This window comes from Salvelinus sp. IW2-2015, linkage group LG11 (genome assembly GCF_002910315.2).
Source record: "Salvelinus sp. IW2-2015 linkage group LG11, ASM291031v2, whole genome shotgun sequence".
Taxonomy (NCBI): Eukaryota; Metazoa; Chordata; class Actinopteri; order Salmoniformes; family Salmonidae; genus Salvelinus; species Salvelinus sp. IW2-2015.
The window spans coordinates 19,086,132-19,104,865 of record NC_036851.1 but is presented as its reverse complement, the minus strand read 5'-3'; the positions used below and the strand labels follow the sequence as shown (position 1 = coordinate 19,104,865).

Below are 18,734 nucleotides of genomic sequence, written 5' to 3'. Positions count from 1 at the left end.
TCTTGACTGGTATTGTGTATGTAAACGAATGATAAAAAGTAATTATTGTGAATTATAAAAGTCATTATTTTGAGGACACTCAAGTGAGTTAACACATTCTGTACTCTCTGCCTCTGGGATCCCAGCAGAGCCAGGAGAGTTCTCCATCTTTATGTCTCAGCTGTCCATCTGACCACCATCCCATGTGCATACCTCATAGTTTACCAAGACACAGCTTAGTGTTTTCAGAACAGAACCGTCTCTGACACACTAGAATAGAAAGATGTGTTCTGTGTGCATCGCTGGGCAATGTGGTAGTGTTAACAGTCATGGTCATGATCCAGGAACAAGCTCTGGGATTCAGACTCTCTCTGTGTTTCATCCAATGAAAACCTCTGTCTTCTAACTTTAGCGTTGTCACATGACCCTGAGTGCCATGCATGCCTGGGCCAGTGGAATGTGAGGAACATTGGTTAATTGGCTGTCACATTCTAAAGACATTCTATTTATAGTAATCTGAATGCTCTTCATGAGCCCTAAACTGAAAACAAGAGACTGCCAGTCAGAAGCACAAACAGACATAACAGATATACCTTGGTTAGCAGTTTCCACAGTAACAGGTGGTCTATCACAAAACTGAAGTGCTAGACTTCTTTTCACTCTCTTTGTTGGCCTGGAGTACTTTAGCTTCATTTGAAATATGTAATAGTCATTAGCTTTGGCAGGATCAACTTAATTCTACAATTAATATGCAAATTGAAAGACAAGCTTTTCTCGAGTTGGCATGCTTTGGATGTTACATACTTTTGACACATACCGTGCTTTTCACAAGCCCTCATACAAACACCATATGATAAACACGTATAGAAGTATCCAAACCACATTCGCGTAAGAGTGTACTGTGTAAATATGACATGGACCACGACATTCAGTAAGACAAATAACATGTTAGAACCACTAACTAGAGCCATATATTTAGAATAAATATATGGGTCTGGATACAGGTCATTGATCATACTGGGTTGAGTGAGTTTATCAATCCACAGAGATGTGTGGTCTCTCCAGTGGGTGTATTCTGCCCAGAGTCAGCCAGTCCCCAGTGGACCAAACCACTGTCCTGCATCAACACAACTCAGGGATTATCCTCTATGGTGCAGCCCAGAAAGCATATGGCCACAATCTGTGGCACTTCTGACAGCATCTTAGCTCTGCTTTAATTAAACACATGGAAAACCCACAGACTCTCTCTCAGCGCCAAACCATCGACACACTGACTGACAGTACAACCCCTCTGTCCTTGGGAAATGCCCTGCAGGTCTGAGAAGAATTCAATTCATTAATATGTGAATGAATATATGGGTTGGGTTGATGAAGTAAGACTGTGCTCTGATGAGTTTGAAATTAGTTTCTGCTGCCCGTTGAATGGAAGCCATGTGTTCAGTTAGATCAATACGCAGATGACTGGAGATAGAGGCTTTATACTTGTGTTTTCCAAGACTCATTACTTTGGAAACAATGATCCAGTGACAATGTGCATCTCAGCAGGTATGAGTTAGGCAGTGGCAGCAGGGGCGTCATGGACCCATTATTTTAGAGGAGGGAAGAAGTATGTGACGATGGAGGCGGGGTGGTCCAGAGATTTTTGCATTTTTCAAACACCTGAAACAGCTTCTTCCTGATATCTAGAGCCATAATCATTACGCATAATTATATGTAAATAAATATGTCTATTTTTCTGCATAGGTTACCTAAGCATATCTCTTTACCTGTTCAATTGTCATTTAAACCAAGTAAAGAAACTATGCTTTTCTGGTCAAATCTAGGTAAAAGATTGCAAGGAATGTGAGTTTGAGTACATTTAGCAATTGCTTGCTTTTCTAAAGTCTAGCAACCTTGCTAGCAGGCATGCCAGCTAAGATAGTTAGACAAGCTACTCTAACTTGATTGATAGCCTGAAATGGCTTGGCGGCTAGTTATGATGTTGGAAGATTGGGAACATATCTAGCTGGCTAGCTAAAGCCAACTTCATAAAATTGCTAGGTGGCTAGTATTACAGAGAAACAACAAAACATTTGTGATATATTTATTCATCAAGAAGGAATCAATAGGCTAGATAGCTTGATCACATTCATTTACAAACAAACCTCCTACCCATCACTGGCAGCTCAAATCAAATCAAACGCTGTGTGTGTGTCACTCTACTCTCTCATCCTCCTCCTTCTGAACCTAGTCCAGTCAGTGTGCCCCCTCTGTAAAATACAGCTGACAAATATTTTTACAAACAATTATGATATAACGTGGGCTTAAAAATTAAGTAATTCATTTGATAACTGAGAAATACAAAAAACAAGACAAATCTGGGCATGACACCAGTGGCCTAGGGGCCCAGTAAAAAAGGCAAAAAAAATACATAATCGCTCAGTTGTCAGGACAGTAATGTGTCTCATGTTTGTGCAGCTGTTTTGGTCATAACAGTCAACAAAATGAGAACTCCTGACCACCGCAAAGTATATATGAACACTGGAAGACATGCCATCTAAAGGAACCCACATAAACACACTAATCCACCCAACATGTCAGTAGCATACCCCTAGGCAAGAACTGATTGAATCAACGTTGTATCCACATAATTTCAAACACCCAAAATCAATATGACGACGTTGAACCAATGTGGAAAATGAATTGGATTTGCAAAAAGTAATCCGTGTAAGGGAATTTTGTATTTTTTTCACCAAAATGTTTACCAAAATCAAATGACATTGTGATTGTTTTGACGATTTCACGTTAGTTGACAACTCAACCAAATGTAAATCAAAACTAGACGTTGAATTGACATCTGTGCCCAGTGGGATTGGTCTTCACTCACTTTTAATCTAGTGTGTGTAGTTAAATACCTGGTTTTGGGGGGGTGTGGACTGGAGTCCACCCAGTTTACGGGGCCCAGAGACTTAGCTACTGTAATCCTCTGACCACATGGACATCAGACACAAGCCAATTTAGAACCCTGTTACTTCACCTTTCAAACACAAACTTGACCTGGAGCTCGTCCAAGTGTAAATGTAGAGAATGAAAACGATGAGAGAAGTAAATTACTCCTGTTGTTTTGATGTAGAGGTTGTATTCATTGAGGAGATAGCTTGTGAATTACAAATTGTACTTCAGTGAAGCCCATTTGAATCCCATCCATATATCTATTCATGCGTTAATCCATAGAGCTGCATCAGCAGCACATTATCTGGGTTTATGATTAGCTCACTTACAGCTCACAGACATCTGTTTGCAAACAATGCCACAAAAGCCCAATAGTCACAGTATCACTTCATGACCTCATGGGGGAATGACATTTACTGAGCGGTGACTTTTTAAATCAGCGCTTTTGCCATGTTTTCATTCATTTATGTGTTGAGCAGATGGAGAGGGTGACTGTTCACTGTCAGACAAATGATCACAAGAACACGCCAGTCTCTAGTGAGGGAACGGACACCTGTCATTCTCTGTCTGAAATACTATTTTATTCCAATGCAGGACCACATCAACAAATTACAGGCATGCATTTTCTATTCCTACATTATAGATATTCAATACATAAATGATTCTATCCATACAAAATATAAAAATATGTGGGACCTCATTTACATAGTATTTACATTGCTTCCTTAATTTAGTGAATTTATTCATTCATTTACTTATATACAGTACAGCCTATAAACTTGAGTACAATAGTATATACCTAAATCACATTGCATGAAAAAGCTGGACCTTACTGAATTGTCTGTACCTTACTGTTGCTGCATGGAAATTACATTATTATTACGATTGCACGTTGGCTTTGATAAACATGGTGACAGACAAGCAGAGTGCAGTGTGAGTCAGAGAAATATAATCAATAATCAGGATAACTTGTTCTGAAATGTTGTTCTAAAATGGATAAACATGCAAAACATTTGTGCTGTCAATGGTTTACCCAACTGCATATCAAAACACTGTCAACCTCACAATACTCAACAACTTCAGAAGAGTGTCTGCTTGTCTTTTCTGAACAGATGAACTATGTTAGTGTATACTGGGAGAGGGAGGGCACTTTCTCTTCACTCTTTCCATGGTGCGAATTTTAAGAGATTATGCAGTTCTTGCTTTTCCGGCGTTTGCGGGTGTGCAGCTGTCCCCCTCTGCCACTCATTTGGTGCGGTCCGCCCACCCCTGTGGAGCTGTACTTGTGGAGGAGCTCCTGGCTGCTCAGGTACCTCAGCTGCACGGGCCTAGGAATGGGCTCTCCCAGGAAGTAACCCTCGTCTTCCGACTCAGACGATGAAGAGCAGGTGGAGCACCACTCGTCCTCATCCTCGTAGTCGTCCCAGGAGTAGGGCCCGGCGAGACGGCGGTGGGCACTGGGCTTCTGCAGGGTGAGGTCAGAGGTGGTACGAGGGCACTGCCTGAATGGCTCCGGCCCCCTGCACCTCCCCCCTGCACTCCCAAATGAGTCCCTAGCGCCCCGCGGAGGGGGAAACTGGTCATAGTCCTCTCTGACTCTCAGCTGGGGCCTCTCCCTGCGCTCAGCGGCTAGGTGCAGGGCGTTCTCCGAGCGGGAGCGTCTGGAGCGACGGGAGCGGTGGTGATTGTGTCTCCGGCGCTGAGGGGTGTCTTCAGGGGCAGCCATGCCCGGGCCCTCTCCTCGTCTCCGCGTGCGCTCACTGATGGGCGGGAGGCGGGCAGCGTTGGCGCTGCTCACCAGGCTGACCCTGTCCTCCTCCTGGTAGGTGAAGCCGGCTGGCAGGTGGCTCATGCCCATCCCCAGGCTTGGGGGCTCACAGTACTGCAGAGGGTACTGCACCTGCACCGGGGGCTCCAGCTCCATGTAGGGCTGGCCTGGGGTCAGGCTGTGCATGGAGTCAGAGCTGTGGAACTGGACAGAGGAGTTGAGGGTGCCCATGTTGCTCTTCTCTGACACGTTCATGCCAGAGTCTTTGCTCAGGTCGGGCATGGAGAAACGAGACAGGTGCTCCTGGCGCTTCCCTCCTCCATCTGCTGACGTTCCTTCAGAGAAACAACAGGCGGGTTAATCAGTGGTTAACTTCATCAGTTATCCTCATTGTTATCATTATTACGTCAATAAATCTCATAACCATTGACATAATAGACATTACACTCTTATGAGAAAGGCATACAGTATGTAATTAGCTTTGGATCGGTTGCAGTATTCTGTGAGATATAAATGTCCTAAGCAGTTAAATACATTGCTTCAAATACAATCACATGAATTAATCTTCCCGCCATGGTGAATTTGGAAGAGTTACCTGTAGCGTTGGACAGGGCCAGTGACTCCATGGAACCCCTGGGTGTCTGCTCTAGGGGAGTGAGCTGCTCCGTGAAGCTAAGTGCGCTGATGGGGTTCCTGCTGCGCCCCCGCTGGGGAAGCCCCACCTCCCCGTCCCTCTGGAACACATGCAGACTGACCGAACGCTTGTCAGAGAAGCCGTTGTGGTAGGACAAGCCATGGGGTACGTCAAAGCTTTGCTGGGGTTTCAGTTTGGGGGGGTAGTAGTCCTCTGAATCCTGATGGAACCAGTTTTCATTCATAGAGCGGCCTTTCAGGGCTGAGATGGGCGGCCTCTTGTTGACACCCGTCTCCTTGGACCTGTGGTTTGGTTGGTTGCCCTGCCCGGGGGAGGTGGAGTTATATGCAGTTCTGACGTTGCATTCGCTGAGCAGATGGAGTGGGGTGGGTGTTGCTGTGGGGTCTGATCGGCCCTCGTAGGGGTATGTGTCACCCCCCTGTCCCTGGCTCTTCCATGCGGGCGGCTCGCGGGTCAAACTGGGCGTCTGGCTGGACAGACTCAGCAGGTCCATCTGTAAGGAGAGAGGGTCCACGTCACCCGAACACCTCCCCGCCTGGCCCCCGTTCTTCCCAGCCTTGGAGCTGCGGCGGGACTCTCGAGTGGAGCGTGCGCTCTGGAAGGCGGAGTCTGAGGAGTCTGACCCGTTAGGCTCCTCCCCCAGACTGCAGGAGCGCGAGCAGAAGATCTGTCCATGTTTGGGCAGGAAGGGGCGACCTAAGAGGGAGCTCTTACAGCGGGCACAGCAGAAACAGCCCTCTGTGGCGTGCCAGTGCTGACCGTCATATGTCATCTGGCCCTGGTCAATGCCTGAGGGACAGAGGGAAAAACACTTATAAGCCAAAATGTTAATGAAAAGGACCCAATAATCTTTACTCTTTTGCTCTGTAATGAGTCAATGCCTGCAACAGAGAACCATCAAGACTAATCATTGTGGAAATACTGTAGGTGCGGAATGTGAACGATAAAGTGCTATAAGCAGCAAGGCAAATTAAGGCTAATCAAATACAAAACATCAGCTAAATACTCTAGAGGGAGAACTCCCTTATCAAAAGATATAGATACCATCCATAAACTGGAAAATGTTCCAACTCCATTTTAATAGGAAATGAGTTGGAAGTTCTAAGTAAACCTGAGTGAAGAAAGGCCCTGGGGCTACAACACTTAGCTGAGTTTAGGGGTAAACTCATTATGTAACATGCATTGCATTTTAAGTATGTTTGCAGTTGCCGGGGAGAACAGTACTCAGCTAATGGCTGCCATCTGGTTTCAAATGGTTTCTGATGGTTTCAATTTATAATCAGTATTACTCAAATACTTTCTGTATCCTGTATAAGAAATAATTACAGAGCTCCATGTCTGTTTGCTGAGGGCCGTGCCAGATCACAGCTGGGGATCCTGTTGAGGGATAAGCAAGCGGCTCTCTGGACTGAGAGGAAAGCACAGAGGTGGCACTGGCCCCACTGGTGATAAGGCGCTAGGTTTGTCCTGCTTGGTTTGGTTAACGTACAGAAAATGACCGTATGAAAATGTATATCTACTGAATACATTTGAAATTGTTCACCCACTGATCTTTTCCCCCTTTGTGAAAATGCTGTTGAGTTCATCTAGTCTGTTTTAAAATACGCTACTTGTATCCGTGTCGTGAGGTATCTGCATGCCAGTGTTGCGTTAAATCATAGACGGTTAAATTCTACTAAAAGCATGTAATCTTTGCAGCCATGCATATTTCTCCCTGAAATGTTTCTCCAAGCTAAATCCAGGTCATTCCTCTGTTCTTCTTAACATTACTGAAATCTTGCAGCTGAAATAGCGTCCTATTTGTCTTGCTTGACGTATGCCAGTGCTTTAGCTCTCTAGATTACGGCTCGTGTTGTTGGATCTAGGGCCCTGCGTTGGCTCTGGTGGATGGGGTGGGTGCGTGGCGTACCGATGTGTTCCCCACAGGAGTCACAGTACTCGGCGTAGAGGGACTCGAAACAGCTGCAGCAGTAGGGCCGGCCCTCCTTCATGATGTACCGCTGGCCGCCCAGCACCGTCTCACACTCGAAACAGCAGAAGTGCTTCATGTGCCAGTGCCTGCCCTCCGCCTCCGTGCACTCGTCTGCAAAGATGATCTACAGACAGAGAGAGGAAAGAGAGGAGAGAGGGGTGAGGACGGTATCCTTTATCATGCTGCTTTTCCCTGAGGCGAGGCCCTGCTCACCCTATTACAGAGAATGACAGGACAAAGACTCAAAGGCCTGGCTGCCTGCTACCATAGCCCCCTCTCTATCCCTCCTCCATACTGACAGACACTGTCCTACTGTATTACACCATCKACTCTGTCCCCTCTTTGGGATCATGTGTATGGAGATCTACTGAAAATCAATGTTTAATTATTCCCATGTTGTAGCAGTGTATTTCAAGACACCAGATAGGAAAACAGAGGAGGCCTATGTTTAAATCATCTACTGTTTCGCATGGCAGTTAGTGTCACTAGCCCTTATAGTAGTCAATATACTATTTGTTTTACTTCTGTTATATGTGTGGATGAGTATGGGAAGGCCTAGACATGTTTGAGTCTCAGAGAGGATTACTGGGGTCCGGCACATAACGGAAAACTTTACAATTGACATATATTTAAAAACATTAACATGTAGTGTGTGTACATCTATCAGTTACACATACATGTCAGTARATACACACAACAAGTAGGTCACATGGGGAGAGGCGTTGTGCAGTGAAGACTTCAAGTATTGCTTTATTCGATTTTTTTTTAAAATCAGGCTTGCTGTTCACTTGCGCTATATGAGATGGAAGAGAGTTACATGCACTCATGGCCCTGTATAATATTGTATGTTTTCTTTAATTTGTTCTGGACCGGGGGACTGTGAAAAGGCCCCTGGTAGGGTAAGTGTGTGTGTCAGTGCTGTGTGTAAGATAACTATGCAATCAATTTGGAATTTCCAACACGTTTCTTATAAAACCAAGAAGTGACACAGTCAGTCTTTCCTCAACTCTAAGCCAAGAGAGACTGGCGTGCAGGGTACTAATATTATACCTCTGATTACAATGAAGACCAAGACGTGCAGCTCTGTTCTGGGCCAGCTGCAGATTTTTCTTGCTGCGCTTGACCATATGACTGGACAATAATCACAATAAGATAAAAAATAGAGCCTGCAGGACTTGCTTCTTGGAGTGTGGTGTCAAAAAAGCAACACCTTCTCTTTCCAAACATTGAATCGATAGGTTTTGACCATGACAGTTTACAATCTAAGGTAACACCAAGTCATTTAGTCTCCTCAACTTGTTCAACAGCCATGCCATTCATTACCAGACTCAGCTGAGGTCTACAACTTAGGCAATGATTTGTACCAAATACAATGCTCTTAGTTTTAGAGATGTTCTGGACTAGTTTATTACTGACCACCCATTCCAAAACAGACTGCAACTCTTTGTTAAGGGTTTCAGTGACTTCATTAGCTGTGGTTGCTGATGCGTATATGGTTGTATCAGCAGCATACATGGACACACATGCTTTGTTCACCCACAACTCCAACATTAAGTTTCCAGATGACGACAGTGGTAGGCCTGATCACCGACAACAATGAGACAGCCTATAGGGAGGTCAGAGACCTGGAAGTGTGTTGCCAGGACAACAACCTCTCCCTCAACGTGGGCAAGACAAAAGGCACTTATTGTGGACTACAGGAAACGGAGGACCGAACACGCCCCATTCACATCGACGAGCTGTAGTGGAGCGGGTTGAGAGCTTCAAGTTCCTCGGTGTCCACATCACTAAGGACCTATCATGGTCCAAACACACCAACATTGCTGTGAAGAGGGCACGACAACGCCTCTTCCCCCTCAGGATGCTGAAAAGCTTTGGCATGGGCCCTCAGATCCTCAAAATCGTATACAGCTGCACCATTAATAGCATCTTGACGGGCTGCATCACCATTTGGTATGGCAACTGCTTGGCATCCGGCTGCAAGGTACTACAGAGGGTAGTGCGTACGGCCCAGTACATCACTGGGGCCGAACTCCCTGCCATCCAGGACCTCTTTACCAGGCGGTGTCAGAGGAAGGCCCTAAAAATTGTCGAAGACTCCAGCCACCCAAGTCATAGACTGTTCTCTCTGCTACCGCACAACATGCGGTACCGGAGCGCCAAGTCTGTAACCAAAAGGCACTTAAACAGCTTCTACTCCCAGGCGATAAGCCTGCTGAACAGTTAATCAAATTTCTACCAGGACTATATACATTGACGACCGAATTTATTTATTAATTCATCTTAATTATTTCGCACTGACTCTATGCACACTCACTAGACTCTACCCACACACTTATACATACTACACCGATACTCCAAAACACTACACACACAACTCTATCCTGATTGCCTAGTCACTTTTACCCCTACATACTGTATTACCTCAACTACCTCATACCCCTGCACATTGACACTGTACTGGTACTCCTTGTAAACTCAGCAAAAAAAGAAACGTCCTCTCCCTGTCAACTGCATTTATTTTCAGCAAACTTAACATGTGTAAATATTTGTATGAACATAACAAGATTCAACAACAGACATAAACTAAACAAGTTCTTCAGACATGTGACTAACATAAATTGAATAATGTGTCCCTGAACAAAGGGGGAGTCAAAATCTAAAGTAACAGTCAGTATCTGGTGTGGCCACCAGCTGCATTAAGTACTGCAGTGCATCTCCTCCTCATGGACTGCACCAGAGTTGCCAGTTCTTGCTGTGAGATGTTACCCCAGTCTTCCACCATGGCACCTGCAAGTTCCCAGACATTTCTGGGGGGAATGGCCCTAGCCCTCACCCTCCGATCCAACAGGTCCCAGATGTGCTCAATGGGATCGAGATCCGGGATCTTCGCTGGCCATGGCAGAACACTGACATTCCTGTCTTGCAGGAAATCACGCACAAAACGAGCAGTATGGCTGGTGGCATTGTCATGCTGGAGGGTCATGTCAGGATGAGCCTGCAGGAAGGGTACCACATGAGGGAGGAAGGTGTCTTCCCTGTAACGCACAGCGTTGAGATTGCCTGCAATGACAACAAGCTCAGTCCGATGATGCTGTGACACCGCCCCAGACCATGACGGACCCTCCAACTCCAACTCGGTCCCGATCTCGGTGTAACGCTCATTCCGTCAACGATAAACGCAAATCCGACCATCACCCCCTGGTGAGACAAAACCGCGACTCCTCAGTGAAGAGCACTTTTTCCCAGTCCTGTCTGTTCCAGCGACGGTGGGTTTGTGCCCATAGGCGAAGTTGTTGCCAGTGATGTCTGTTGAGGAGCTGCCTTACAACAGGCCTACAAGCCCTCAGTCCAGCCTCACTCAGCCTATTGTGGATAGTCTGAGCACTGATGGAGGGATTGTGCGTTCCTGGTGTAACTCGGGCAGTTGTTGTTGCCATCCTGTACCTGTCCTGTAGGTGTGATGTTCAGATGTACCGATCCTGTGCAGGTGTTGTTACACGTGGTCTGCCACTGGGAGGACGATCAGCTGTCCGTCCTGTCTCCCTGTAGCGCTGTCTTAGGCGTCTCACAGTACGGACGTTGCAATAAATTGCCTTGGCCACATCTGCAGTCCTCATGCCTCCTTGCAGCATGCCTAAGGCACGTTCACGCAGATGTGCAGGTACCCTGGGCATCTTTCTTTTGGTGTTTTTTCAGTCAGTAGAAAGGCCTCTTTAGTGTCCTAAGTTTCATAACTGTGACTTTATTGCCTACTGTCTGTAAGCTGTTCGTCTTAACGACCGTTCCACAGGTGCATGTTCATTAATTGTTTTGGTTCATTGAACAAGCATGGGAAACAGTGTTAAAACCTTTACAAAGAAGATCTGTGAAGGTATTTGGATTATCTTTGAAAGACAGGGTCCTGAAAAGGGGACGTTTTTCTTTTTTTCTGAGTTTATATAGCATCGTTGTTGTTCTTATTGTGTACTATCGATTTTTTTATTTAGCAAATATTTGTCTTACTTTTTAACTTTTGGGAATGGCTCACAAGTAAACATTCACTGTAAAGTCTACACCTGTTGTATTCAGCGCATGTGACCAATACAATGTGATTTGTGTGTGTGTTTAGCAGGGTCTCTCCTACCTCGTCGCAGGCGGAGCAGCGTGGTTTGAGTCTCTCTGCGTGGTGCCGACCACAGTAGATCTTCCCTTCCTGGTAGAAGTATATGAGGTCCACCAGCAGCTCGTCACACATGCTGCACACGAAGCAGCAAGGGTGCCAACACACGCCGTGGCTGCACGCGACGCAAACACTGCAATGTCACCTCCGTTTATCTGCCCTCCACACTGGTAGAGACAGAGAGATGGTGGAGGAGGAGAGACAGAGAGATGGTGGAGGAGAGAGAGACAGAGAGATGGTGGAGGAGAGAGAGACAGAGAGATGGTGGAGGGAGAGAGAGACAGGAGATGGTGGAGGGAGAGAGACAGAGAGATGTGGAGGAGAGACAGAGAGATGGTGGAGGAGAGACAGAGAGAGGGGAGAAAGACAGAGAGATGGGAGGAGAGAGAGAGAGAGAGAGAGGTGGAGGAAGAGACAGAGAGAGAGAGAGACAGAGAGACAGAGAGACAGAGAGACAGAGAGACGAGAGAAGAGACAGAGAGACCGAGAGAGAGCAGAGAAGAGAGAGAGAGAGAGAGAGAGAGAGAGAGAGAGAGGAGAGGAGAGAGAGAGAAGAGAGAAGAGAGAGAGAGAGAGAGCGAGAGGGAGAGAGAGAGAGAGAGAGAGAGAGAGAGAGAGAGAGAGAGAGAGAGAGAAGCAGAGAGAGAGAGAGAGAGAGCAGAGAGAGAGAGAGGAGAGATTTGAGAGCGCGCGAGATCGGTAGAAGAGAGCGAGAGAGCGAGAGATGGTAGAGGAGAGCGAGATGGTAGAGGAGAGAAAAAGGAAGCAGCGAGAGGAAGATTTGAAGAGGAGAAAGGTACAGGGAGTGGGAATGAGGGGGCGAGACGTTGAGAGATGTTAGGGAGGGGAGAAAGGAGGGGGWGAGTGTGAAGGAGACAGAGGGACATTTAGATGGGTGGGACAGAGACAGAAAGGGAGAGAAGAGAATCAGATGATCTAACTGGCACACAGACCTGTTACGCAGAGGTCAGCCAGGGGAGGGAATTCAATCAATACACACCCTTAGAACAATGTGCTTCATCACACACTCACTCCTGTGGTTGTCTGCTTAGCAAGAAACACAGTGAGTAAAACATGGATACAAACAGGGCATAAGCATAACAGAGCACTGCAGACCTGCCTCAGGTCAGTAAGGGAATGACTGGGGGCTGAGTGTGTTCCTGAATGAAAACAAATGTGGTGTAGACTAAAGCAACATCAAGATTTGTTTATCTAGACTGCGATGTACCTTCAGGAGATCGAATCTGGAATTTGTACGTTCCATGGCACAGTATAACATAAGGTGAAGAGTTAGGATCAAAAACACAGCATCAAGGATCCTATAAGCCGTCAGTGTGTCTGTGTGACATTTGTTCTGGCCAAGCTACTGGGAGAGATGAGGGAAAACACAGACAGGCAGATCTACCACAGTTGAGAGGCTGGGTCATGACTTGAATGTGAGGCTCCATTTTATCAGCTTCTTTTAAAAATGTCAGCTGAGCTCTTCACGGGGTGAATCACAATAAAAGACAGGAATATCACTGGGTACTGTCAGATTCTACCACAAAAGAAAGGCGAGTCCTTCGCCTATACAGTATTTTCTTTGATCACTTTTGTAAAGTGTTTTTTCGTGTGAGAGATGGCTATACGCGTATTTCTATCATATCCATCCAACTATGGCCACCCCTGTATAACCTCTACCATGTGTCTGTCCTACCTCTGCCCTTCTCGTGTGAGTGCCTGTGAGTGAACCAGTCCCATTCCTACCGGAGTTACCGTACCTGCTCACAGATCGCRCCAGTCATCGTCACGGGAAATGGTCTCACATTGCCGCGGCCCAGATTCTCCCGTTTCCGTTGGTTACTGAAGAGTTTGAGCTCCCTCTTCTCTTCATCGTCCAAAGTGTTACAGTAACGCACCTGGAAAACACAGAGATTATTCAACATGTAATAAAGGGCTGCAGAGACAAACACAAATGATCCAGAGTTAGAGACACTAGAGAGTTAAGATGTCTCGGTGACAAATGCCCACTTCCCAATATCTGTGTGCCCAGGGGGCAGACGGGAGGAGGGATAAGGGTCTTACCTCATTGTCGTGGGGGGGCAGCTGATGGAGGAGCTGTTTGATGCGGTGCTTCTCTCCTGGGCTGTTCACATAGGGAACCTTGCCCTCGGGCAGGGAGCTGTAGTAGTGATGAACCTGACGGGAGAGAGACCAGGGCGGGTCAGGCCACTACCACTAATACTAGTGACATGGTACAGAGATTGGCCCATAAGTGGCAAATTAACATTTATTGGAACCCTATAGGCGATATGAGTAAGGAAGAAAATGTCAAAAGTTTGGACACACCTACTCATTCAAGGGTTTTTCTTTATTTAAATTATTTTCTACACTGTAGAATAATAATGAAGACATCAACTCTATGAAATAAACACATATGGAATCATGTAGTAACCAAAAAAGTGGTTACTACCACTTGAAACTCCTTCCACAGGAACATGCATATACAGTACATACACACACACACATTACAGTAATGAACCGTGTGTGTGTCAGACAGAGGCTTAACGCTCATCTCGCTATTCAAAATGACTGCTACATTCTTTACATTATGCCGGCCAACAATGAATGTCATCTTGGTGAAATGTATTAGTCTTTCAGAGTTACACAGGGGGGAAAGCAGAAATTCGGGACCAGTGTTCATCAATGGCCGTGGTTTCAGGAGCATCAAGCGCCAGAAGACGGAAAGAGAGAGTGGGACGGAGGGATTAGGGCGCCAGAAGTACAGGTGAGGCAATTAATATGTGCTGACCACAGGGCCACAGGTAGCCAATTTTAATGGCCCATCTATCTAATGAATGGATCTTTGGACTGGAACCTGTCAGCTTTGTCCTTGGGTGCGGTACCAAGGGCCTGCCACCAAAACAATATGGATAACCCTGAATAATGAAGAAGCCTTCTGCATTTATTCACTGCAACAAAGATATACATATTGAAAGCCTCTGACGTCCAAACGTAAAACAAAACACTCTGCAACATGTTCTATGACAGCAAATCTGTGATTCTTGGAAATAACACGAGGTGCACTGAGAAACGGTCTCTCAACCCCCCCCCCAAGAGCCAGTAAGGACGAGCAGTTTTGGATAATAACAATAATAATTAGGCCATAGAAACTACACTGAACAAAAATATAAAGGCAACATGCAACAATTTCAAAGATTTTACTGAGTTACAGTTRATATAAGGAAATCAGTCCATTTAAATAAATTCATGAGTCAGTATCTGGTGTGACCACCATTTGCCTCAAGCAGCATGACACATCTTCTTCGCATAGAGTTGATCAGGCTGTTGATTGTGACCTGTGGAATGATGTCCCACTACTCTTCAATGGCTGTGCGAAGTTGATGGATATTGTCGGGAACTGGAACACACTGTCGTACACGTCGATCCAGATCATCCCAAACATGCTCAATGGATGACATGTCTGGTGAGTATGCAGGCCATGGAAGAATTGGGACATTTTTAGCTTCCAGGAATTGTGTACAGATCCTTGCGACATYGMGKCARGCATTATCACGCTGAAACATGAGGTGATGGCGGCGGATGAACGGCACGATAAAGGGCCTCAGAATCTCATCACTGTATCTCTGTGCGTTCAAATTGCCATCGATAAACAGCAATTGTGTTCGTGTCCATCTGTCCGGTACAGTAGAAACCGGGATTCATCCATGAAGAGCACACTTCTCCAGCGTGCCAGTGGCCARTGAAGGTCAGCATTTGCCCACTGAAGTCYGTTACGAAACCAAACTGCAGTCAGGTCAAGACCCTGCTGAGGATGACGAGCACGCAGATGAGCTTCCATATGACGGTTTCTGACAGTTTGTGCAGATATTCTTCAGTTGTGCAAACCCACAGTTTCATCAGCTGTCCGGGTGGCTGTTCCCAGATGATCCCACAGCTGAAATAGCTGGATGTGGAGGTCCTGGGCTGGCGTGGTTACACGTGGTCTGCAGTTGTGAGGCCGGTTGGAAGTAGTGCCAAATTCTCTAAAACAATGTTATAGGCGGCTTATAGTTGAGAAATTAACAATCCATTCTCTAGAAATAGCTCTGGAGGACATTCCTGCATGCTCCCTAAAAAGTTTAGACATCTGTGACATGGTGTTTTGTGACAAAACTGCACATTTTAGAGTGGCCTTTTATTGTCCCCAGCACAAGGTGCACCTGTGTAATGATCATGCTGTTTAATCAGCTTCTTGATATGCCACACCTGTCAGGTGGATGGATTATCTTGGTAAAGGAGAAATGTCTCACTAACAAGGATGTAAACAAATTAGTGCACAAAATCGGAGAGAAATATGCTTTTTGTGCGTATGGAACATTTCTGGGATCTTTTATTTCAGCTCATGAAACACTTTACATGTTGCGTTTATATTTTTGTTCAGTGTAAATGGCCTCAGATTGAATCTTCTCTCTAATTATACAGAGACTATACAGCTTTTAAAGGATAAATCTAATAGCAGGGTTTATGTTAGAAACCAACCTCCCCCACAGCTGTTTTTCATCTCTGTTCACGGGAGAGACTGACAGTGTCTAAGACACAACCAAAGACCAATCCTGACACACTATAACAAGCAATAGTGAGTGTTTATTGGACATATCACACTTTAACAAAACACCATGGCAACAGCCTGCCACACATGGGCAAGAAGGGAGGACTGCCATTCCAAAGTACAATAAATGGTAACAGACTGCTATTCCCTTCAATGTAAGTGTAAAGGTTATCTTTACATCTACAAAAGCATGAAAAAATAAAAGCTTTAAGATTGAATTTCCTCTTGGATGACAAAAGCAGATTCTTCCCTATCTCTTATGACACTGTGTGATCTGCCTCTTCAACAGCAGAGACATCAGTAATGGCTGCTTTAGTAACATATTTGGTCTCAACTTCCCGTATCCTGGCAACTTCCTGCCATTTTATTAGCTCTGACATCGAGAGAAAGATAGAAAGAGAGAAAGAGAGAGAGAGAGAGAGAGAGAGAGAGAGAGAGAGAGAGAATGCATATTGGCTGGGCCTTCCTGAGACCAGAACAGTCAATAATGGCAGTCCTATAATAAATGAGTAAAAGCAATGTTCAGGAAACTCAGTTCCCTATGAATTAAAAACCAATAAACTCTGATACCTGGTTTCAGAGATAAAAATAAGCATGATTATTGTAGTTGGAATGCAGCTGAAATTCTTTGTCTCACATTGCTAATACAATTTTGTTACTGCACGAATCCAGACATTCATTACAGAGCAAGGGGAAATCATGTTTAGTTATTCCCACAGTCTTTGTGGACTGCTAAAATACGTAGTTACAGAATGGTGACTTGACACCAGTTGAGACTGAATAGCAGGCTCCTCCTGATGGAGCAGTGGGACTGTGTCCCTGAGGAGAAACCTACACCTGGATGGAGCTCAGATTCTACAGATTAACTGGTGGTATTCACCATCTCCCTCTGTGGCTGTGCAGGGCGTTGAAAAGTACCTCAATGGGTATCCTCCCCCCACCGTGCAAGGTCAAAAAACACATTTCTATGACTTGACTGACTTGTACGTCAGGTTTGGAAGAGCTTAACTGTATACGTGGAAATCCAATGTACATAAGTAAGCAACCAGCAGTAAATCCTACAAACTACAGCCTATTTCCTCAATGCAAAGCCTCTCCTTTAACGGTAACATTCCCAGTCTCACTGCCCTACTGCTTTGGAAAGGCATCAGTCAGTCTATCCTCTTCGGTCTCCAGTTTGGCAGGCCGGTGTTCTGCTGCTTTTAAAGTGGAGCTTAATTGACTGGAGGTCACGTGACCCTTGGGGATGAAAAATGGCTGTGCTCAGTCATGCGCGACTGAAATGGGGGATGAGTTAACAGCGTATTGACCACCCCATTGCACAGGCAATAAGGCTTGCTTTCAGTTCATCAAGAAAATGAAACTCATATGTATAAAGGTTTCATTGTCCAATAAAAAAAACTCCCACACACGCACACCTTCGGTACACAAGGGCCTTGTGAAGATGGTTTCTTGGATGCTCACAGGCCATGTAATGTGTTTCTGCATATCCCAGCCTAGCAAAGTCAACAACGAGCTTGTGAAACCACGAGTAAACAGTTTGCAAGCAGAATGAATTAGATATTAATTCAAAACCCGGCATCATATAATCCTTGTAAACCAATTCGGCTTACTTGAACACCAAACACGCAACATAAGACGGTGAATGAAACTTTGATCCAACAGAGGAGATGGAATAGGGATATCAAACCCTGCTCCCCGGTGTGCGTGTCGATCATACCTGTTCAGGTTTGAGCCCCGGGGGCACCCAGGCATACTCCTCCAGCGCGCAGCCTGAGTCGTCGTCTGAGGTGGAGTTCCTCTGGAAGTCGTACATCAGCTTAGTGACGGTCTTCTCCATCTCCAGAGGCACGGCTGTCATCACATGCTCCTCAAGCCTGCACTTACAATGGACACAGATCTTCCTACAGGACACAGGGACAGAGAGCAGAGTTCAGCGACGAGTTATAAAAGCTTACAGTAGACACAGATCTTTCTTCAGGGAGGATAAAAGTGATCAACAGTTATCCATAGGCAAAGCTTAGAGTGGACACATGTCCAAGTGAATAGTGATATTAAACACTGTTGCTAACCAACCAGGACATATGTTTGGTACGTCCGGCAAAATGTGGGTTGAGTTCAGAACTCTTCCGATGTCTATCTTTGTTTTGAGGGTTTTCTATTGCAAAGCAACGAAGCATGTGAAATTTAAACTCCACAATAGTTCAAGGGCCAGGGTTCAAATGTCAAGGTTTCCTGCTGCGCGTCTCACAGAGGAAGAAGGATCTCAGAGACATTCTAGCTCCCACAATTCTCTAGGTAACGCGAGTGAGGACATAATGACAAAGCGGGTAAGGAAATGATTCGCCAAGCAACTGACAGTGATGGAAAGCAGTACTGTAAATACACATTTCACCTCCTGTCTTTACAAGGTTACCTTCAAACTGTCTCAGATGCTCAGACAGGATAAAACTCTGTTCTCATTAATCAAGAACCAGACAACAGGTTAACAAACCCACACAAGGTATCCGTTTTGTTTGCATACAGAAGAACGATTGCAAATGTTTGTAAGAGTGTGGCGCTTTCGTTTTTATGTCCTTTTCAATCTAAGCAATCTAATATGTGACTTGTGCCCCCCCCCCCCCCCCCTTAAAAACAGAACAAACTGAAGTTGTGAACTAGGCTACACCCAGACAC

At 45.5% G+C, this 18,734-nt stretch overlaps 1 protein-coding gene across 1 annotated transcript in view; it reads right to left on the bottom strand.

The window, feature by feature from the left end:
• Nucleotides 1–2,048: 2,048 nt before the first annotated feature.
• LOC111969945 (prickle-like protein 2) overlaps nucleotides 2,049–18,734 on the bottom strand; it is a 107,416-nt gene continuing 90,730 nt past the window's right edge. The window contains 8 exon segments of the mRNA XM_023996343.2: nucleotides 2,049–5,013; nucleotides 5,274–6,122; nucleotides 7,243–7,429; nucleotides 11,432–11,586; nucleotides 11,589–11,634; nucleotides 13,228–13,365; nucleotides 13,532–13,645; nucleotides 17,779–17,962. Coding sequence (XP_023852111.2) covers nucleotides 4,091–5,013; nucleotides 5,274–6,122; nucleotides 7,243–7,429; nucleotides 11,432–11,586; nucleotides 11,589–11,634; nucleotides 13,228–13,365; nucleotides 13,532–13,645; nucleotides 17,779–17,962 — 2,596 coding nt within the window. The 3' untranslated portion in view covers nucleotides 2,049–4,090.